This window comes from Buteo buteo, chromosome 3 (genome assembly GCF_964188355.1).
Source record: "Buteo buteo chromosome 3, bButBut1.hap1.1, whole genome shotgun sequence".
Lineage (NCBI taxonomy): Eukaryota > Metazoa > Chordata > Aves > Accipitriformes > Accipitridae > Buteo > Buteo buteo.
Window position 1 is genome coordinate 4,832,070 of NC_134173.1, and position 20,216 is coordinate 4,852,285.

General features: G+C 41.1%; 1 protein-coding gene across 2 annotated transcripts in view; it reads right to left on the bottom strand.

The window, feature by feature from the left end:
- EPB41L4B (erythrocyte membrane protein band 4.1 like 4B) overlaps positions 1-20,216 on the bottom strand; it is a 169,963-nt gene that overhangs the window by 18,697 nt on the left and 131,050 nt on the right. For both annotated transcript variants that reach the window (XM_075022720.1, XM_075022719.1), the window contains exons 20-22: positions 12,000-12,104; positions 7,766-7,904; positions 7,281-7,358 (exon numbers count right to left, since the gene is read on the bottom strand). In XM_075022720.1, the coding sequence (XP_074878821.1) occupies positions 7,281-7,358; positions 7,766-7,904; positions 12,000-12,104 (322 nt within the window). The remainder of the gene's footprint in view (positions 1-7,280; positions 7,359-7,765; positions 7,905-11,999; positions 12,105-20,216) is intronic.

Below are 20,216 nucleotides of genomic sequence, written 5' to 3' on the forward strand. Positions count from 1 at the left end.
AAGCTGTTTTCCTGGCTCTATCTCCCTGCAGGCACACGGGTGGTAGAAGACCCACCAGTCTTTTGGTGTAAACGTCTTCTCAAATGAGGTCCCACCATGTGGCAGGTCTGCTATGGAGTCCAGGCAAGGTTTTAAGTTCCAGGACCAGCTCTGCCTGCACCACCTGGCAGAAGCCAGATTTATGGACAGGCGTTTGCTTATTTTATAATTTCTACAGGCATGGGGCAAGCACATGGAATGCCAGAGGATGGTTGAGACAGCATCTTAAAATGTACAGAGGTGACTACAAATAATTGTATGTGGCAGAATTTATCACCTCTCCAGGGAAAAGCTTATGCCCTCTTGATCCAAACTACCTTCTGACATTCCACCTTTACCTTCATCTCAAGTTTTAGAAAAAGTTAGCCAGTGGGCCATTCATTATTTAAAAGCAGTGAATTAAAAGGTACAAAGTAGGCACAGTGCAGCATCACACGCCTGCATTTTTTTTCCACTTAACACCTTCCCCTCTTTTTGGTACCTTTTCTTGCTCATGTACACATCGCATCCAATTTATCACGGTGTCCACTCATCCAAAGTCAGCAGTGGGTTTCACCTTGTGGACCTTTTTATTTCTTGCAAAAATCACTTTCAATTAGTTAAAGAAATAAGGAAGTGTTAAACCATTTGTCATACATTTACTGAGAGCACTGAGTTGTTCTGCTCAGCATACGGATAATGGGGGAAAAAAACACTCATTGAGCCAAGGAACTTAAATCACTTAAGGCAAAATTAAAAGTAAACCTAGATGTTTACAGTTCATCTTTTAGCATGCTCTCATTTTGTTTCTTCACTGGCTCTTGTGTGTCCTTCTGTAACAGATGAATGGGAGCAAATACTCAAAGAGCTGAGTAACAGTCAGAGAGTTTTACGTTTTTTAGTAAATGTTAAACTAAGAACCAAGAGGCAGTCACTGAGCCTGACGCTCAGGCATACTAATATGCACTATCTTGCATATTAGTAATTCGATAGACTGCTGATGAGATTGGCATCCACCAATAAAGCCCTGTGCTTGAACACGCAGAGCTACATATTAGTTGCAAGTCCTATTTATAATGCTTTATGTGTGCAGACTATAAGAAGCAGCTATCGGGGAGTGTGAAAGTCCAATCCAAAATGTACTTACCCATTATTCTGGTTGCCCAAGTGCCACGATCGTTTTTTTTCAAATGTGCTAAGTCCCCTCTCTAGTTATTAGCACGCTTCATATAACCTAAAGGATGCTCAGGTAATTTGCATTTGCTTGATTGAGACGGTGTGCTCCCAGAAGCCTTGCACCGCATGCAGCGCTGAGCACTTTCTGCAAACCCCCAGCCAAATGCCTCATACTCAGTTTGACTGGGCATTACAGTGCAGCCCTTCAAATTGTGTTCTTATCTAGCTGATGCCCTTTTCTTGCAGCAGAAAAAATGGTCCTTTGCGATACCAGTGAATTTAGAGTGTTCCTTGAGTCCATACGCAACTAGATTTCCTGTTGCTACAAGTTTTTTGTATTAAAGTTCTTTGCTTTAGCAATTGCTGCTCTTTGCCTTTTCTAAGTTTAATACGGAGTTAAAGGGCATGAACTTGAAACGGGGAATAAACGTACATTTGGTATGTTGCTTACTGCTTTTGGTTCTTATCTGTACGTATAACAGGCAAACTGCTTCTTTGTGCAAATAATTCTTCTTTTGCTCATAATTGGTCATTGCATGTAAGCTTGAATGTGCAAATACTGTTAATTGAGAACCTGGCTTGGAAAATAGCATTTTTGAACATTCTCCTTTGAATCCAGGTCATAGTTATTGCTTCCAATTAATCTTGTAGTAAGAATATTTTAATTTTTTTTGCTATGAAAATGTAAAAGTAGAAAGCTGCTAATTCTGAAATACGTCACACAGCTTTCATAAGTTTTTTGAGAAGACCTATTTTATCTTCGGTGTGTAGTTCACCATAAATAAAGCACTTACAAATTTGTCTCTGACTGAGATGTTTTAAAGTCCTCTGGGGCATGCAGATATACTTGATCTACACATTCAGCCAGTTAGATGGTAGATACGTACCATCTAATGCTCTTATTAAATATTAGTCTGTAATTCCATTATAGCCACTTTTGTTTAGAATTCAATGCCAAAAGGACTGGTTATGGAGGTATTAGAGTTTGATACATTTGCCTGTCTTCCACTGAAAAACTGCTTTGCACTGTAACTGAAAAGTTCTTTGAAATGAAGGCAAGAAATACTGAACTCATTTCCTACTCTGCTATTTGGTTTATTGCAACCTTGCAAAATTGTCATGAAATTTTAGCAACTAAAATCCAACCAACTCTTCTTTACCAATATAACAAACATTAAAGGGGAGTGGAATTAAAAGATTCTTTACTCATTCTCCTCTATTCACTACCCGTTGCTCACTATAACTATCTACTGAGAGTTTGCCAGGATGTTTCGTCACCTCCATCAAGATGCTAATACTTCTCACAACTTCACCCTGAGGTGACTGGCTTTTGACCTGGTTACCTTCACTTTGTTTCCAAAATGGTAGATGCTAATGCATCAAATTCTGTACTCTTTCAGCCTCAGCGAGATTGCTTTCAAGGAATAGGATTGCATACACTAGTAATGCTATTACTGAAATAGAAATACGTGTTTCCAACTAATCCGAAATAAAAATATCTAGTTTTACACTGAAGACCATTTATTTTTCATTTTTAAACTATCATACCAATAATTTATACCCTTAAATGTTGCATCTTAAGTCTTGAAAAGGCAAATAATTTTGTACTTCCCGTTTTCCACCAATAGATGGCAGGTGAAGCTCTAGAAATTTACTCACTTGCTACAGCATGAAGTAAGAACACCTATAGTTTGCAAGTATACAGCCAGCTATAAATCGGTGCTCTCTGTTATCTCTTCAGATGTGATCATGATTTAGTCCTAGCTCACCCACGTTGCATTATAAACTTTAGTCCAGGTTTAGGAATAGCTACATTTTGTAAATAAAACTCTTCATTCTTATTTCTTTTTATCCTACTCCATTGGGTCAAACCAAAGTTTGCGCACGCCGTCTTTGCACAACCAGCTCTCTTGGTCGAGAAGGTATTTGTCAGCGTGGCGCAGCAGCTGGTACCTTCTCAGGGTCTTAGGACTGAGCTTTCTGTGATTAAACAAGAAAGCTCTGCATTCATAGCCATGTCACAAATCATACTGATTGTAAGCTGGAACTCAATAGCTTGAAGCTCAAGCTTTGATTTCCAGTTCCATAAAAGCTAGAAATGCGAGGCGGGGGAGGGGGAGATAGAGACTGGTGGCAGAAAGAGCCTACTACACTGATAAAATTCATTTTAATAAACCACAATAAGAATGCTCATAATGTGCTACTATAGTTCTTCATACATAATGCTGTATTTTTTAAAAAAAATCCAGTTCTTCTCTGAAACACAGAAGCAGGAGGGATTGAATCTTGTTTACATACAAGCCAGGTACAGTGCTCAAAGTCACAATGGAATGGTATAAAAAGAGAGGGATTTTCTTCTGCATGTTATAATGATTTTAAGGACAGCGAGTAATGCATTGTAGTCAATTAATTGTAGGATTTACTTGAAAAATGAATACAAGTGGCATAAACCGTGTGGTCTGAGGAGTGCAGAACACAAAAGGATACCTTGCCTTCTAGGCAATCTGCGTTAGTAAATGCAGATTGTTTTTCCTGCAAAACGATTTCCTGCAATCAGTCTGCCTCACAATTGCCCTGCTGTTACTGGCTGTCTAAGTATTGGTGACTAAGTGACCATCAGTTGGTTCTTGTATATATCACAGTAGCTCCTCCAGGCTGACCGAGCAGACAAATTTGACTGCTCTGATCCCTGCATGGCAGCCTGGATGAATTCTATTAATCCAATCCATCCACTAATCCTTCCATTTTTATAAGTTAATTTGGTTTTGCGAGCTCCACTTCTAACCGTAACTCTCAGCGTGTATTAAAGCTTCCGCTGTACAGGCAACAGCAGCAAAACACGGATAAAACCCAAGGCCATCAAGAAGCATCAATGATTAGACATCAAACAACAAAGATCATGCAGCTGAGTCAGTGACTATTAATCACTCTCTACCAGTAATGTTATAGAAGAGAAGGGAGGATGTCTGAAACTGCTTCAAATTAACAGCTCTCCAGTGAACTGGGGAAGTTTGGCAGCATATATCATGACCAAAATAAAAAAAAATAAATTGATTTTAGGTGTCCAATTTAGATGCCTTAGTCTCTCTAGTCCACACGACAAAGAGAAGACAGTTGTTTGAATGCCTCTCTGCAGGAACCCCCCTAACTACGTAGGAACCTGAACTTCCAGCCCTATCCCCTCAGGCAAATACCCCAAATCAGGGCCAGGACATCCCATGCAAACCCAGCACACCACTGCTAACTTGACAGCAACACGACGCTCAGCTGTACGTGATCCTGACCCTCAAATGACAGCACATGTTATCACAACAGAATTATTAAACAATCAGACTGGCTCAAAGTTACGCATTTCCCCTTAGCTCGCTTTTGTTTGGAGCCTCTTCCCCTGAAGAGTAAACTTTTCATTCAAACCTCAATTGAGAGCAGCCTGTAGCCAGTGAAACTGCAGAGAAAAGTCTGTAAACAGTAACTGCTCTGTAGAGAACAAGCTGACCTTTGCAGACATTAAACAAAACAAAAAGGGTTGATTGATGCTGTGCAGTACATGCTCTCCGAAATATTAAAACCAAGAAAGTCATGGAAGGTTAGTTTATGAACGTACAGCGTGATAAATTATGTCAGCGGATGGTGGGGTAGGAAAGGGGAAAGCATGACTGGGTAAAATATTTAGGGGAAAAAAGCCTGTATCCACAGCTGGAGAAGGAAAAGTGTGTAATGCTGACTTCTATTAAATGGAAAAAAATCCCAAACCTATGTTATCTAGAGCAGGTCAGTTGCTCAAGTCTCCATGACTCATTTTTTAAAATTCTGATTAATACAGTAAGATATGGTATAATGTTTTTTAGAATAAGAAATCTATTAGTAAACTCCAAAGGATAGCTACTTACAGTTTAGCCACAAAGATGTTATTAACACAGAGAGGGACAATCTAACCTATACAGAAGCATGGAATCGTAGAACTGAGTCCACCTGTCAACCTAACACTGCCAAGTCCACCACTAAACCATGTCCCTAAACACCGCATCTACATATCTTTTAAATACCTCCAGGGATGGTGACTCAACCGCTTCCCTGGGCAGCCTGTTCCAATGCTTGACAACCCTTTCAGTGCAGAAATTTTTCCTAACAGTCAATCTAAACCTCCCCTGGCGCAGCTTGAGGCCGTTTTGTCTTCTCCTATCAGTTGTAACCTGGGAAGAGACCAACAGCTACCTTGCTGCAACGTCCTTTTGGGTAGTTTCGGTTTCGGTCTGCCTGAACTTGTCAACCCAAAGGACAAACAAAGGCTGCAGAATGCTGCGCCTCTTTCTCTCTTTACTTTGCTCCCTTTTCATTTTCCCTTCCCGCAGAAACGTACAGGGTAGGCTGGGGGAGCTGCGTGTGTTGTTCAGCTTAAATACATCTCTTCCTATCACTTTTTGGAACGGGATAGTTTTCATCACCTGGCACTTCAAGGAGATTCCAGGTAAACCTCATTTTCATAGACACTCCTCGGTCTGCAATGATATTTTCAGGTGCAAAAGCAGGTCCCTCCTATACGGTGGAGGTAGGAGCAGTAAGCGCTGTGCTCTCGTTCCAGCTGCTAGCGCTGGAACGGTTCTCCCACCAAGGAGACCCAGGGGCTCCAGGAGCTAGAGGGCCCCTTAAATTTCAATTTTGCTGCAGTTCAGAGATTCAGCATCTGCAGTATAAAAGTCTCGGGGCACAAAGACTGTTCAGCTGACCAGGCTGAAGGGCAAAGAGAAGAAGGTCGTCAGCGGGAACAAGGCGGGTGCTGACAGCGTATTGATGGAAGGTAAAGAATGTGCTTATTGAACTTACACAGGGACCACCAAGTGCCCTCAAGCACTTTGTGAAGAAACAATCTCTCCTTCTAGGGCTGGTGTCCGTTCCCAAGCTGCAGTATACCAGTGACGGTCCCAGCTGCTCCCCAGCTCCCGCGCGGTCCCCCGCATCAAACCTGGCAAGCCTCTGGGCACAGCACCCCTCGTGCCCACCTCAACGCGCCTCTGAAGCCAAAAAGCCACGGCTGAATATTCACAGCCCTTCTGTGAGCCGCGAGGGGCCAAAGAGGGATGAACCTTCAGTTCCTCGGACTTGCAAGGGAAGCCTGCATCCACTGGTAACGGGACACGAGCGGTTATTTACAGAGAGGTACCATACTGTCTCTGAGGCAAAAGGTACATCCCCCAACACCTTTCCAATACCATAAACTAGTACCTAACCATGCGGTGAAAGCAACGCCCAGGACAGAAGTACCTTAAGACAAAAAATGTTTATGCCAAAAATGTAGTGCTGTCCCTGTCATGCTTTTTAGATGCTTTAAATATGGTTTCTTGAAGACAGCAAAAATGGCTTTGGACAGCAGAGGAGCTATGTGGCATTAGAGCTATTTGCAATGCAGAATGACTTGGAGAGAGCTAAGGATCATACTGTGATCCTTCCAGTGATCTGCTGGGAAGCTGAGGTGAAAGCCTGAGATCACTGAAGTCAAGAGGCATTTTGACTTCAGTGGGATCAGCACCTCTCCTTGGCTTTCAAGCAAAAATACAAATCACGTACTTCTAAAAAAAGAAGTTAATAATCAACGTGCTGTAGATTATTTGCCTTAAAGTGAAGCAAAGCGCTCTGCTAATGAAACATGAAAGTGCAGGTACATGTCTTTGGATTGGCTGTTGGGTAAGGTCTGAACAAAACTTGTGGGGAGAAGAAGGGACTTTTCAGACAACTCCCAAAAGCAAATCTATGATCACATTAGGAATCTACGTTAAAGGGACAAAGAAGCTCGTGAAACCAGTCCAGCAAGGTGCAAAGATACCCGGGTAGGAGAGAGAAACAAGAAGTCATCCAACAACAACAAAAAAATCGCGTTCAGAAGATCAGCCATAATATTTGTTGATGTGGACTGATTTTCAGAGATGCTGAGCTGAGTTTGACAGATGCTCAGTATCACTGAATATCAAGGAAACTTACTTTATTCCCGTGTACTATCCAACACACTGCATAGTATCCCATTCATTTTAGCTGCAGACAAATTATTGAAAACTTTTACATTTTCCTGGTTGCAAACTGAAACTATTTACCATAGGTGTGGCCTCTGTGAAATCCATCAGGAGGTCACCTGGCTCCAAAGCAAATGTACTTCCAGCATCTGTAGAACTCTAAAGGCAAAGAAGAAACCCAGCATTGAAAAAAACATTTCGTTTCTGTAATTCTGTTGGTTGTTTTGGGTTTGGTTTTTTAATGCCTTGAAGCATAGATTGCCAAATGGATTTCAAATTTCACACCATGTTTTTTAAGTATGGCTACTCAGCAAGTATGCACTTGTGAAATCAATGTAAATATTAATTTAATCCCGATCCACTGCCTCCTAATGTTGATGAAAAACTATTACTGATTTTAGCTGGGTCTTGGAGCAGGCTCTAAATATTTCGTTACACAACAGGTTAAGCATATTACTACAACTCTGCATTAAAAACTACTCCTAAACGTAGAATTACTCCATCTAAGGAAAATGTGTTATCTGCAACTCTCCCAGCTGACATAAGCTCCTCTCTTTGCATATTACCTTGCCACCAGGTGAAACCTGTGTTTGTCCTTCTGACGTCTGTGGCGTGCACGTTTTCTGTGACCCGGGAGATGCTGAAGACACAGGTGTTGATGCCGCTGCTGCTGCTGCCAGGGCTGGAGGAAGGTCATCTTCATCACTGCAGTTGATAAAAGCAGACAGATCTTCTCATCAGAAAAAGACACTGGACTTTGACCGTATTTGTGCTGGAGGAGGCACTGGTAACCTGTATGTCAGCTGTAGTGCTTTGGAGTGAAGTTCTGTTTACTCTTCCATCTGTAATGCAGCTAACTTTTCAAGTAAATTAGATTTTTTTAAGCTTTAAAGATTCCTCAAAAGTGGATTGGCTAGGTAAGTCTTATCTGCAAATGGAAATCTTATGGGTATGATGTGCAGGTAGTGTTTCTGTGGAGTATGTATATATGAATAAATGAACTTACTTGATATTACTCTACCTGAACGTTTATTCTTTTCTATGGAGGCTGACAGTATTGATAAGGACAGATCTGGTTAGATCCATCAGTGGGACTGACTGCTTTACTGGCTTTAGACAGCGGGAGATTTGACACCCATTATGCAGCTAGTCCATGCTATTGTTTTCAAACTGTTTTTAAAGGACTTTGACTCCAAAAAGGAGCTCTTTAGAAACATTCTTGAGAGCGTATCTTTTTCCTGTCCCATTTATTCCATCTACAGAGAAAACATTTTATTTAAAACCAGGTTGCATGCTTCCCTTGGGCTCTAGGATGTCAAGATGAGCTCTTTCCCTCTCACCTACTGTCATTGCTAAATGAAAGCCAGTAGAGAATATTATACCTTCATTTACTTTTGTAGAGCCCCATTGACTACAAATCATTGGGATCCGTCAGCCCTGAGTCAGGATGTTTCCAACTGCTAATTCAATTGCATGGAGGTAAACAGAGTCACAATTTGGCCTACAGAACCTTTATTACTGGGGATGATGTGTGAAAAGGAGAGACTACAGCTTGACAGTTTAAAGCACGGGGAAAAATTATGAGAAAAATTATTTCTGCTCATAAAATGGCACCAAATTTAACTACCAATTAGGTAGTCACAGTGCACAGAAGCCTGCCATGTCAGTTTGACAGACACTTCCAGAACAGAACCGTACTTGGTTTAGTGCTACTTGAAGGCAGCATGCCTGGGCGACACGGTACTTCAAAACTACATGACATATAGGGTACACAGCCTTATGGTGGGTTGTTTGGGTGATAACAATGTTTTTTTATTATGATATAAAGCTATGGTGATTACTGTTATCTTTTCCATGCTTCATTTTTTTATTTCTTCTGGGCTAGGATAGAATTCAGCACCAGAGCATGTACAATACCCTGGTTTTATGCTGGAAAGAAAATGCAAAATCTTTTGGACCTGTTCAATAGATGTTTTATTAATGCAGCAAGCCAGAGTTTGGCTGTTGACCTAGTTAATCTCTCTTTCAGAAACATGCAGCTGACATTTTCTCAGACCTTGCTCCCCACTCTCAGCAGGAATACACTGGCACCCTCCACATCCTTGCTGGGTAAAAGCTGCTCTGTTGCATACAGGGAAGCGGAAAATTGTCGAGAACTTGCCAGTTCAGAAAGGCTTCTTAGTGTCTGTGAACCAAAGCTAAGGGTTAGGGTCCAGTCTTATCAGTCATCAAGCTAGTAGCACGCTAGCTAGAAGACTGAGAATCCGCCTTCTTCACTGGATTCCTTTCACAATACTCCTTCACTATTTCTTTGCATTTCCCATATTTGCATGCCAGACACAAGATAATTTAAAGTGGATAGAATTTGGGTCTATAAAAAAAAAATTTACAAAATCACAGCCCGTATTTTTAAGTAGGGAGTCTGTGACCGCACACACAGCCATAGCATAGGTGACACCTGTGGTTAGATGTGTTTATGCGCCGTTCCTCATGCCTAACACTGGGCAACTGAAAATCCACGTGGGGGCAAGACATACTCAAAATTGGTTCCTCAAAAACTCACCGATCAAAACCTGAGAATTCACTCCTGAATACATAAATACTTTTTTTTTTTTAAAACATTCTGTTTAAATGTTGCTTCTCTCTATGTGTGTAATAACACCATTGCCTTTTCCACTGCGTGACCCTGCCTCTAGTCTCCTTTCCATTCCACTTGCCTCCCACCGCGCTGTTTGTCACTTCAGCTCTTGCCTTCCCAAGTTCTGCTCTTCCCAGACACTACTGGATTCTCTGCGGTACCGTTACTCCCAACGGCCCCTGGCATCCTTGCCCTTCTCTCTGGGACAACCTCTCACTCATTTTCATTTACCTTCTCCTCCTTTCCTCGGTGCCGTTCTCGGGCCACGGGTTCTGCAGGTGCTCAGTAGCTCTGGGGGACTGGCTGACTGTTCACGTACAGAAAAGGGAGGCGCTTGGTCTCTGGCCCAAACATTTTCTCTTTGCCCTTTGAGAACAAGTTAGCTAAGCAGTCTCTCAGACAAGAATGATCTAGTAATAGATGATTTTGCTATTACTTCAGGGATGCCCCCTTGAGATACCTATTTTCATTTTTCTATGTCCTATTACCTACACCCCTCCTTTGGTCGTCACCTTCTATTTATTGGTAAACACACCCTCTCCAGCCCTAACCTACCCTAGAGCAATTTTTTTTCACCCAGACTCTTAAAAACTCATTTCTCACTAGCCTTGCTATCTTCAACAGCAACTTATCCTACTACCTTACTTCGATGGTCCCACGGGAAATTTTCTGCTTCTGCATATATAACATCACCGAGGTATCCTTTACAGCAAAATTCTCTACACAGCGTAACCTTGTTCTCTTTGTTTGCCGTGTAGCAGTGTTTGAGGACCAAGTTTAACAACCTGTTTAGGTTACAACTTAAATTGAAAACTTTTCCAAGTGCATGTACAAAACCTGTAACTAGACGTGCCATAGGACGTGAATTTCTTGCCCGTCCTTACACATCGGTGTGCTCAAAGAACAGAATCAGCCACCGCGTCCCATTCGCCACCTGCCATACGAAGCGCGTCAAATAATCGGTCCTCTCAGCGTCACAACCTTTTCCTTTGCTGACTGCTACCTACAAGTCCCTGCATGATATAAAAATCGGAAAAATCAGATGCGTCTTGAAATATGTAGGAGATTTTCTTCCCCTGGCTTGTAGAAAAAGAAGTAGTAGAAGTGGTGTCTCGTTCAAGAAAAGCCCACTGCTGTCTGAGCTGTGCTGGGCAGACCGAGTGAGGAGACTTCATTCAGGCCTTGGGAAACTGCTCCTACCTAAACTTCTCCTAAATATTTTTTCAGTTTTGATGATGTAGATTGTTACTTTTTTTCCATAACAAAAGCCAGTGTTCTTAATAGTGAGACAGAAAATAACTACATATTAATATTTGTTAGAACGCTTTTGGAGAGAAGGAAAACTTTTGCTAATGTTGCTATATATTTAGTGACACTAGAATGTTAAATTGCTGGAGGGACTAACAGTTGCCATTCCGCATAAAAAGCATACATAGTTCTTTCTTCATAATGGCATTGGTATTCTTGTACTAATAAGTTTATGCTGACGCTGTCCATTTTTCCCCCTAGTTTCTGGTGGCCTTGTCTGTCCTCTCATATGAAGGACAAACCAACAAACTGATTTCCACATCTCTTCAGCACCTGACGTCTCTAGAGACTCTCAGATCGGATGAATTATGTGTAGGTGGGATGCCAGAGCCCTATAGGCACAGATCACTCTTGCCAGGACTGAGACTTAACTTTGCTGGCTGTAGCTGTAGTGGGCTCAGCAATTTCTGCATGTGACAAAATCAGAGAGAGAGGGTGCCATTCCTGAGAGGGAACGGCTGACAGCACGGCTTGACCACCCTACAGCTAAGGACTGTCTTCTTCATTTCGCAAATGGGGTTGTAATTAAGCAGAGAGAGCAGCTTGCTCCAGCTCACACCACGTCTTTGATATTTCATGTGGAAAAGAGGTTTTTAATTCCTAACCTGTAAGCTCAGAAAAAGGCAGAGGGGCTTGCAATCTGAGGGTTAGCAACCGCATAGGGACGGCAAATTCATTTTGTATTAAAAGCTTGAAGATTCTCAGCGATGAAAGGAACGGTATCAGTATAAGATCATTATCATGTAATTGCACTCATGCCTTTCAGAAGGCACAGCTAGAGCAATAATTAGCATCCCCCTGCATTTTCAGCTGCGGCAGGCAAAAACATAAGGATAATGCTATACGTTACTCACAAACTGTACTGCCTCGTTAACTTCCTCACACGAGAAACTTTAATCTCTTGCTTTTCTGTAGGGCCAGTTGACGGCGTAGTTTCAGGTCGCACTGGAGCTGGACTTCTAAAAATAACAAGAAAAATATATGTGGCACAGTCTTTATTTAAACTACTCCAGGCATATCAACAAAGTTCTAACTCATCAACACGTATTTATCTTGCAAAGTGGCAAGTGCCCATTGAAGTTCATCCTTTTGTTCCATTTATAGTTCACAGGCCAGTGTGCATGAACAGAAAAGGATGTGCAAACTCACCCTCCTGTGCATTGCATACCATTTATAAAAGCAGCAACCGATTACAAATACAGAGCCTATGTAAGAGACTGTTTGGAAATGTCACTGTTTCCAAAATACAATATTTGAATAACAGCCCAGCAATTCGGTCATGTCAGAAATATTTTTTACAAAAAATACCTTTAACAAAAACTATTTGAGGAATCGTGAAACCTGTTCTGCTTAAAATAGTTTTTACCTGAAATTAAACGTTATCCTTCTGCATTTGAAAGAGCAGCACAAGGGAAATAACTAATGGATTTGATCCAAGAAAAGGATACTTGTTAGAAAAAAGGCAAAACTCAGACATGTTGCGGATGCTCATGAATGTGAAATACATCTGCAGAGCTCCAGCAGAGGATAGAAATGGGAATAAGGAGACCCAGATAAAAGGATCTTCTCTTTAACCATTGATCAGTAGAGTTAACTAAGGCTTGAATACAAATAGCATAAATACTAAATACAAGATCTTCATGATGTTGGGAGGAAACCATTGCAACCATGAGCCTGAGTGGCATGAAAACACATGAATCATCTTAAATACTACTTTTATTTGAAGCAACACATTATGATTAAATACACCATATGTGTATTGCAAACTCTGTAAACATAATAAATATTCCAAACATTAAAAGAGGAATTTGAAAGTCTTGATTAATAATTTGTGAAATGGTATTCTGCCATCTAATCTGAAATCAGATACTAAGTTAGTACTTAAGCAGCCCTGCTGATTGCTAGTGGGACTGCTTCACGCACTGAGGTACGTTCCACATCTGGCAGAAGTGGCACAATACTGTCTGTAATATTATAAATTTAGATTGAATTTTTCGAGTTTACTTGCATCGTATTAGCCTTCTAAAGCCATAATAAGAGAAGCATATTGAATCGTCACAATCGTGGTTCCCTCTGATGCCCCTGCGGGTTTTAAGCTTCATTAATTCTCTTTGATAACTTCTGAACCCACTGTCCAGCTACAACAGAGCCCACTGGGATGGTACAGCCTTCAGATTATATCTTCAGTTTTCCTATGTGTTTTTTAGTCTTTGGGGAGGTCACAGAGCATAAGATGGAGCAATGGGAAGCATAAGAGTACAAAGGACATACATAAATCATAAATGCAACTCTACTAGTTCCACTTCTCATGGAACAACTTTTGTCAACTTTTTCCCTACTTTTTAATCCCATTAATTTCAAGACGTCAGTACAGATAGCAGCAAGATTCATATTTGCCCCTTCCCAAATTCCAGTTTCAGGGTAGGTCATTTGTATCTCAGATATGCAATGAAATTAATGCAGAACAATTCAGCCAGATTTTCAGACCTTTTGCTGAGTTTGTTAGGCTGGCAAATAAGGGGAGGATAAGAGAAGAAAAAAGCCCAAACCACCTTGTTTTAATCTTGAAATCAGTATGTCTGACCTGGAAATCTGTGAATCAACATCATGATGAAAGCCCCCAATGACATTTTCATCAAGTCGGGCTTCAGAGTGGATGACTGCTCTAGCTATTCCTTTCTTGCTTAACCAAAGGTAGCTTTCAACAGCTAAGACAAATTACGAGTTCAATTTACCCAAACTAACTTTCAGTTCAAGTTCTGACATAAGCAGGATAAATATGTTAAGACCCATTTAACAGCTGGATCTGATGGTTGAATCCTCAAGGGTTATGAATGTGTGCAATGCCACTATTTTCAGCTCTGAAATACATTAGCTGAAATTCTTGCTCTGAAAGAGCAGTCCTCACAATTCTCCAATACCTTTATAAGAGGGTACTTACAAGTTTCAAACATTTTCATCAACCCAGTGAAAGCAGGAGCAAAAATAGTGGTATAAACTACAGGTGAGTTGAAAAATTCCTCAAAACGATAACAAAAAAGTTCCTCAAAATGATAACAAGCGATGCACTAATACTGTCAAGGGGCTCAGGCAACAGCACTGTGGAACAGCAAAGCTGGTAACAAATCTACTTCCAGTTCATGGCTACTTCACATTTCTCAAGACAACATTATAATCTGTAATGAAAGTAAATCAGATATTTTCACACAAAGGAAAATTTCAAATTACAATTTCGGTTCCTTTAAAAAGTTTCATTTTACAGAGTCTATGTGTCTCCTTTTGATTCTCAGGGTTTGCAATTCTTTAAAAAAGGGGAGGATGTGGGACTTTCAACGGAGCTACTTCAGTTGCCAAAATCAAATTTATGTTTGAAAAGATACTGTGCAATTTTGTAACTAAAGCAGTTTATAATGATTTCAAAGCGAGTTGTGAAACTGATTTGTATATATGAAATGTTTTAAAGTTCTAAGTCTGAATTAATCTCAAAAAAAGTTTCACCTGAAAAATTTCACTCAACTGTGATTAAAAGTGTTTGAGAACCAAACAGGACCTATTCTCTAATCCAACAAATAGATGAAAAACTTACTGTTTTCCTCTGAATGATGCAAATTTTCAATTGAACAATAAAAAAAAAAAGCCAAGATACAGTAACACTAGACACACCTACTCTTATTTCAGTGATTGTGACTGCTCAGATAAACTTTACTTGTATTTTGTATCACACCAGTAAAGTATCCCACTCACTTATTTTGCAAAAGCAATACAAATTTAAGAGCAAAAATCTCTTTCCCTTTATTATAAAATTTTACCATCATTTTTATTAGAGGCTGGATGCAGCGACTATCCTTCTCCCACTATTTATCAGGCCGCCGGGAAAGACACAAGCACCATTTAATTGCACATTTCAAGAAGCTGCAGGTTAGCTAGGGCGTAAATTGAAGCCACTTCTGAATGCAAAGGAGCAGTGGCAATGCCTCCACCCGTAGAGGCTGACTGAATCCAGTCTACCATAAGCACAAAATGAAATGTTAGACCAGTCCTACCAACTGCAGAGCTGGATTTTTGCCCTCAGTAAAACCTTGCTAGGGTAGCTCTTTCCACACCAGCCTAAAAAAAATCCGTGACGGCTCCTGTTTCATGTCCAAACACCCTTCCTCAGTCTGAACATGCTCAAAACTATTGCTCCTCTCAAAAGAGCAACCAGATGCAAGAAGTGCCCAGCTTGATCAACTCAGAGCCTGACCTGTGTTTTAGAAGTGGCAGGCTTTTAATATCACACAAATTCTTAAAAAAGATCTCATTGATACTCCTGAAAAAGAAGCTACTATAAAGCAGAATAACTTCTATTGTTACCTTTTGAATTCTACAGCCAGAATATATTATCTTGTATGGAAAGACACGACTCTTGAAAAGAAGCCTTGTCATTATTTTGGCTATTTAAATAGAGTCATTATGTGCAGATATCACCATTTGTAGTTTATAGTCCTATATAAACTATATAGCTTGAACAAAACCCGAAGTGTTAAAGGATCAGCGGGACTCAGACTTGAAAAAAAAAAAAGAAAAAGAAAACATTCAGCTTATTAGAGTTCCTTTATAAGGCTCTGTTTCAATGTCATTAATTCATAAGAAACCTTTTTCCCGCAACAGTATCCAACCACTACAGCATAAAAATGAAGGTACTGAACCAAGACAGAGTTACTTAATGACCTGGCACCGTACATAAAAATCTGTCACATCCTGGTGAGAATGACAATAACAGCCACGAATGTCAGCACGCAGTGGCAGGTCGTCAGAGACTGCCTGCGCACCCAGAGCCCCAGCGCGCTGCCGAGCAGCGGCCAGCACGCTCTGCTCAACCACCTTCACAAGCCTGCCCAGAAACAGAAACGAGTTCTCGAGAGGGATGCCCCCCAAACCGAGAAATTCCTTTTGTTCTCAGAGTAGCAGCCAACAGGGCTCCCGAAACCAAAACTGCTCACAAAACCCCCACACGCTGCGGAACATTCCAAGTGACCACAGACGTGCCCTGATTTAGCTGGAATCTTCCGCGGGGACGTTGATGTACGTGCTCGTGCCGAGGGACTCGGGGTGTCCCACCGCATCCTGGCTCAGCTGTAATGGGAAGACTGGTTTGCAGGGCTGCGCACCATCCCTTTGCGTACCGTGGCTTCTACAGACTGACGTGCCTTCCTCGTCCCCTGCTAAGCTGGCTCCGGGCAGACCTCCGTACTTCTTTGAAACGATTGTGCACCCAGTAAGCTGAAAGGGATAAAATAACTTTTCTTTCCCCGGAGGATGCAGTTCAGAATTTTAAAACCACCGAAGTCTCCTGGGGGAACCCGCTTGCCATGTTTTTCTTTAACATGTTTTATCCTCCTTGCTTTTGTTTGTGCCCGTTTCACCACCTGGAACAATCTCTGTGCCGTCCTCCCAGACTAAGGCCAAGAGGTAAAGGCTAAAAGCCCTGTGATTTACAAGGATACTGCATGAAGGTTGACCTGCCTTCAGGTGCTGAGTCATGGGAAAAAAAAAAAAACCAAAAACAAACCCACTGGGTGATTTTTGGCTTCAGAACTCCCTTTGAGTGGGAATGTCGTAGTGAAATCTTGGGAAGTAAAAGCAAGGAAGAAAGGAAAGAAGAGGAAAAATGTTTGATAGATGCATTCTCTTGTGCGGCAAAGACATAGCCTAAAAAGCTAAGCAAACACGCAAATCTTTTCTAAGTCTGTGCTCTAAGGGTTTCACACTTACTTCTTTTCCAAAGTTACAGCCATCTGAAGTTAAGAAACAATAATATGTGCTTTTTCACTCTGATAAGGTGGCTTTTCTCAGAAGACAGGTTAGCTCTCCAAAACATTGTTTGGACATTTGAAAGCCAGCATCAAACTTTATGAATACAGGTTTTTTTCTTTTTTTTACACCCCACTGTCCCCCCAATTAGATTGCAGATGTACAACAAAGCTCCTTGCTACAGTAGCCTAATCCAAAAACAGCTTGTGGACTTTCCTCACCCTCCTCACTTGACTTCTGTTTCTTTTAAAGGAAAAAATTCCCTCCCCTCCCTTGTCCCTATAATGAAAAAGCATCTGCAGTCTAGACAAAAATGTGATGCTCCTGTGGTCCAACAGATAATGACGATACAGAAACTGTTCTTTTCCCCCAGCTCGGAGTAATGTTGCAGGTCAAGATCTAGTATCTAAGGTCAAACTGAGCTACAAATCCTACCTCTCCATACAGGAGAGCCATTATAAATGCTGCCGTTTCCAAAGAGCCTAGGTGCAGTTTAAGGGACACAGCCAAAGAAACGCACCTCGAGTCGGGTATTTCGTCAATTTAACCTCATCTGAAAGCTCTGAGTGCTGCTCCTTTCTCTGTAGCTCAGAGATTAAGAATACACTTAACAAGCAATTCATCAGCATCTGACTTCAGGGAACAGGTCAAAGAGGTCTTTAATACTCAGAATGAAGTCAAAGAACTTATCTAGGTGTGCTGCCTGCAATCTTTAATGCAGACTGGCATGCAAAGGGTATGCAAGAGTTCAGCTTGAAGTTATGACTTTGATGCAGAAATTACTGGGTGAGGTTCTTGTAGAAAGCCAGAATAGCAGATCCATTAACCTGTCCACTAGATTTAGGCCAGGCTGATGTGTATTTAGATATTCACTTTGTTTTTGGAAACACTGGTTGAAATTTTTCAGTTGGAGAATGAATGTTTATTTTTTAGGATGAAGATTGAATGAAAAAGCAGCTTTTTAAAAGCAATTAATATTTGTTAGGAAGAAGTCAACATAGATAATGTTTTTAGTTTTTCTAGAATATTTCACAATACATTTAGAAGGAGGTATTTAAATGTTATGCTTCAGACTCTGCCTCACAGAGTTAAGTCCATTCTGATTCTAAGAAAACACAACCTGCTGGGATTCACCGAAGTTTATGTCAGGTAAAAACAAGCATATTATTTTTGATCAGCTTCAACTCTGACCTGCCTGAAAGTTCGTTTGTATATATCTGTTTTTCTAGGGAACCGAAGTCTTTGACTTGAGGAAACAAGCTGTCCATAATCATCCGGGTGACGTGCCTATTCTTAGCCTCCAAACGTCAACATGGACATCTCTTACCACAGTTCTCACTGGACGGCTGGTTCAAAACCTCAGCTCTGTGATGCTTAGAAACTACCTACCTAGAAACTGTCCATGGTTAAGGCCCCAGACTTGAAGACCTGGTGCTGGTTTGCAGTCTTTGTAAGAACTGCTGTTAGATACAGTGTCCAAGAGAGCTTTGTGGGCTGCAGCTGTCTCTATCAATTGAAATTTCTAAATAAAAATCAATTCATGTGCCTTGAAGCCTTGAGCAGCTGATAAGCAGCTGTACAATAAATTCCACTTCTCTGAGAACACCACTACCACCCCAGAACCCTAGCCTTCCTTGCAAAAAGAGAAAGTTGGTTTTTTTCCTTAAAAAAATATTGTCTTACGATTCCAAAGAGTCCCAAGTCAGTGGCACTGACAGAAGTGAGTGTGCAGAGTACATATTGTTGGATAAGCCAGAACAAACTCCCTGTGCACATACCTATATGCTGTTGGAAAGCTGCCCTGACGTCCACTAAAAATGTGTGTATAAAGACAGATACCGAGGTGTTAGTTTCAGCTCCAAAATGCGTACACATAAGGCAAACATCAGTACGCTTTGCACCTTGCTTATACAGTCATATCCTGAGAGCACCTGCAGAGAGCCAAAGTTCTCTGAAAAAAACTGGTTCATATTCATACAGCACCAGGTACGTCAGCAGGATGTTAGCTCAGATACCAAGAGACGATAATTCAAATGTTAATATAGTCTGTGCAGGTGAGAAAGGAAAGGGAAAACCACAAGAATGCAGCCGTCACTTTGAGTGACGCTCGTCCCTTGATGATACACAAAAGTTGTATGTAAGAAGTATCATCAGTTCGGTCAGAAAAGGTGTAGGATGTATTCACGTAAAATGAAAGGCGGCCAAACTCAAAAGCCTAGCGTACATCAGATGCAGAAGCCACAGCAGGGGAATCACATTCTGACAATCTGCATAAGCAAAGCTTACTCTGCATTGGGCATTCAGAAGAGTGCCTGCAATTACTTCTCCTGATTCATCTGTACCCTGTATAACTTGATATAATTTAATATTTTCCACCCTTCTTTTCTGGTGTGCAGCATCATCAAGCTCTGCGAGATAACATTTAATTTTACGTTACGTGTTGAGCAGCTTCTAATGTAATTAGTCTTAATGTAATAGCGTAATTTGGTTTTGGATGGGAAGATTTACAAAGAAAATTAGAATAAATGAATGCACAAGGCACCAGCTGGTGCTTATACCTACTCCCACATAAGAAGAATATTGCTATTTGCAATCCTATGAAAGATGAGATAATTTGGATAACAAGGATCAACAAAGGGTGATGCAGCAGTTGGTCTAAACAGAAAGAAATCCGCAGACAAATCCTGAACCATGTGGGATGTAAAGCATGCCAAAGCTGGTAGCAATCCAAAAGCATGTTATAAGGGAAAATAAATATTGCAGTCCATAAATGTACCGCATGGTGCACGCCAGCGAGCGGCAACAGCGACAAGAACAGTAATAACTGACCAGCCAACTTGCGGGCTTCAGCTGAAGAGGGCTCTTGACTAACAACACTTGGGCACCTGTGCCTCAGAAATGCAGGAACTTGAGTTTACACATTTGATCAGTATTTTCCATGAGAGGCTGCATAATCTCCATCCTTGGAGGTTTTCAAAATTCAGCTAGACAACGCCATGGCTGACCTGATCTAGCGTTGGTCACAGTCCTGCTTTGAGCAGGAGGCTGGACTAGATGACCTCCAGATGTCCGCTCCAGTCAACAGTTCTATAATTCTACGATAAATAACTAAAATTTCTCAGAAACAACGTCAATTACTATTTCAATTTTCCAAAACATAACCTCAGAATAGTGTACCTATTTTAACATCTGGATAATCTTGTGTGTGTAACGGTAAACAACTACTCACAAAATGAAGACTAACATTCAGCAGATGAAGAAGGCGTTAGTGTTCACAT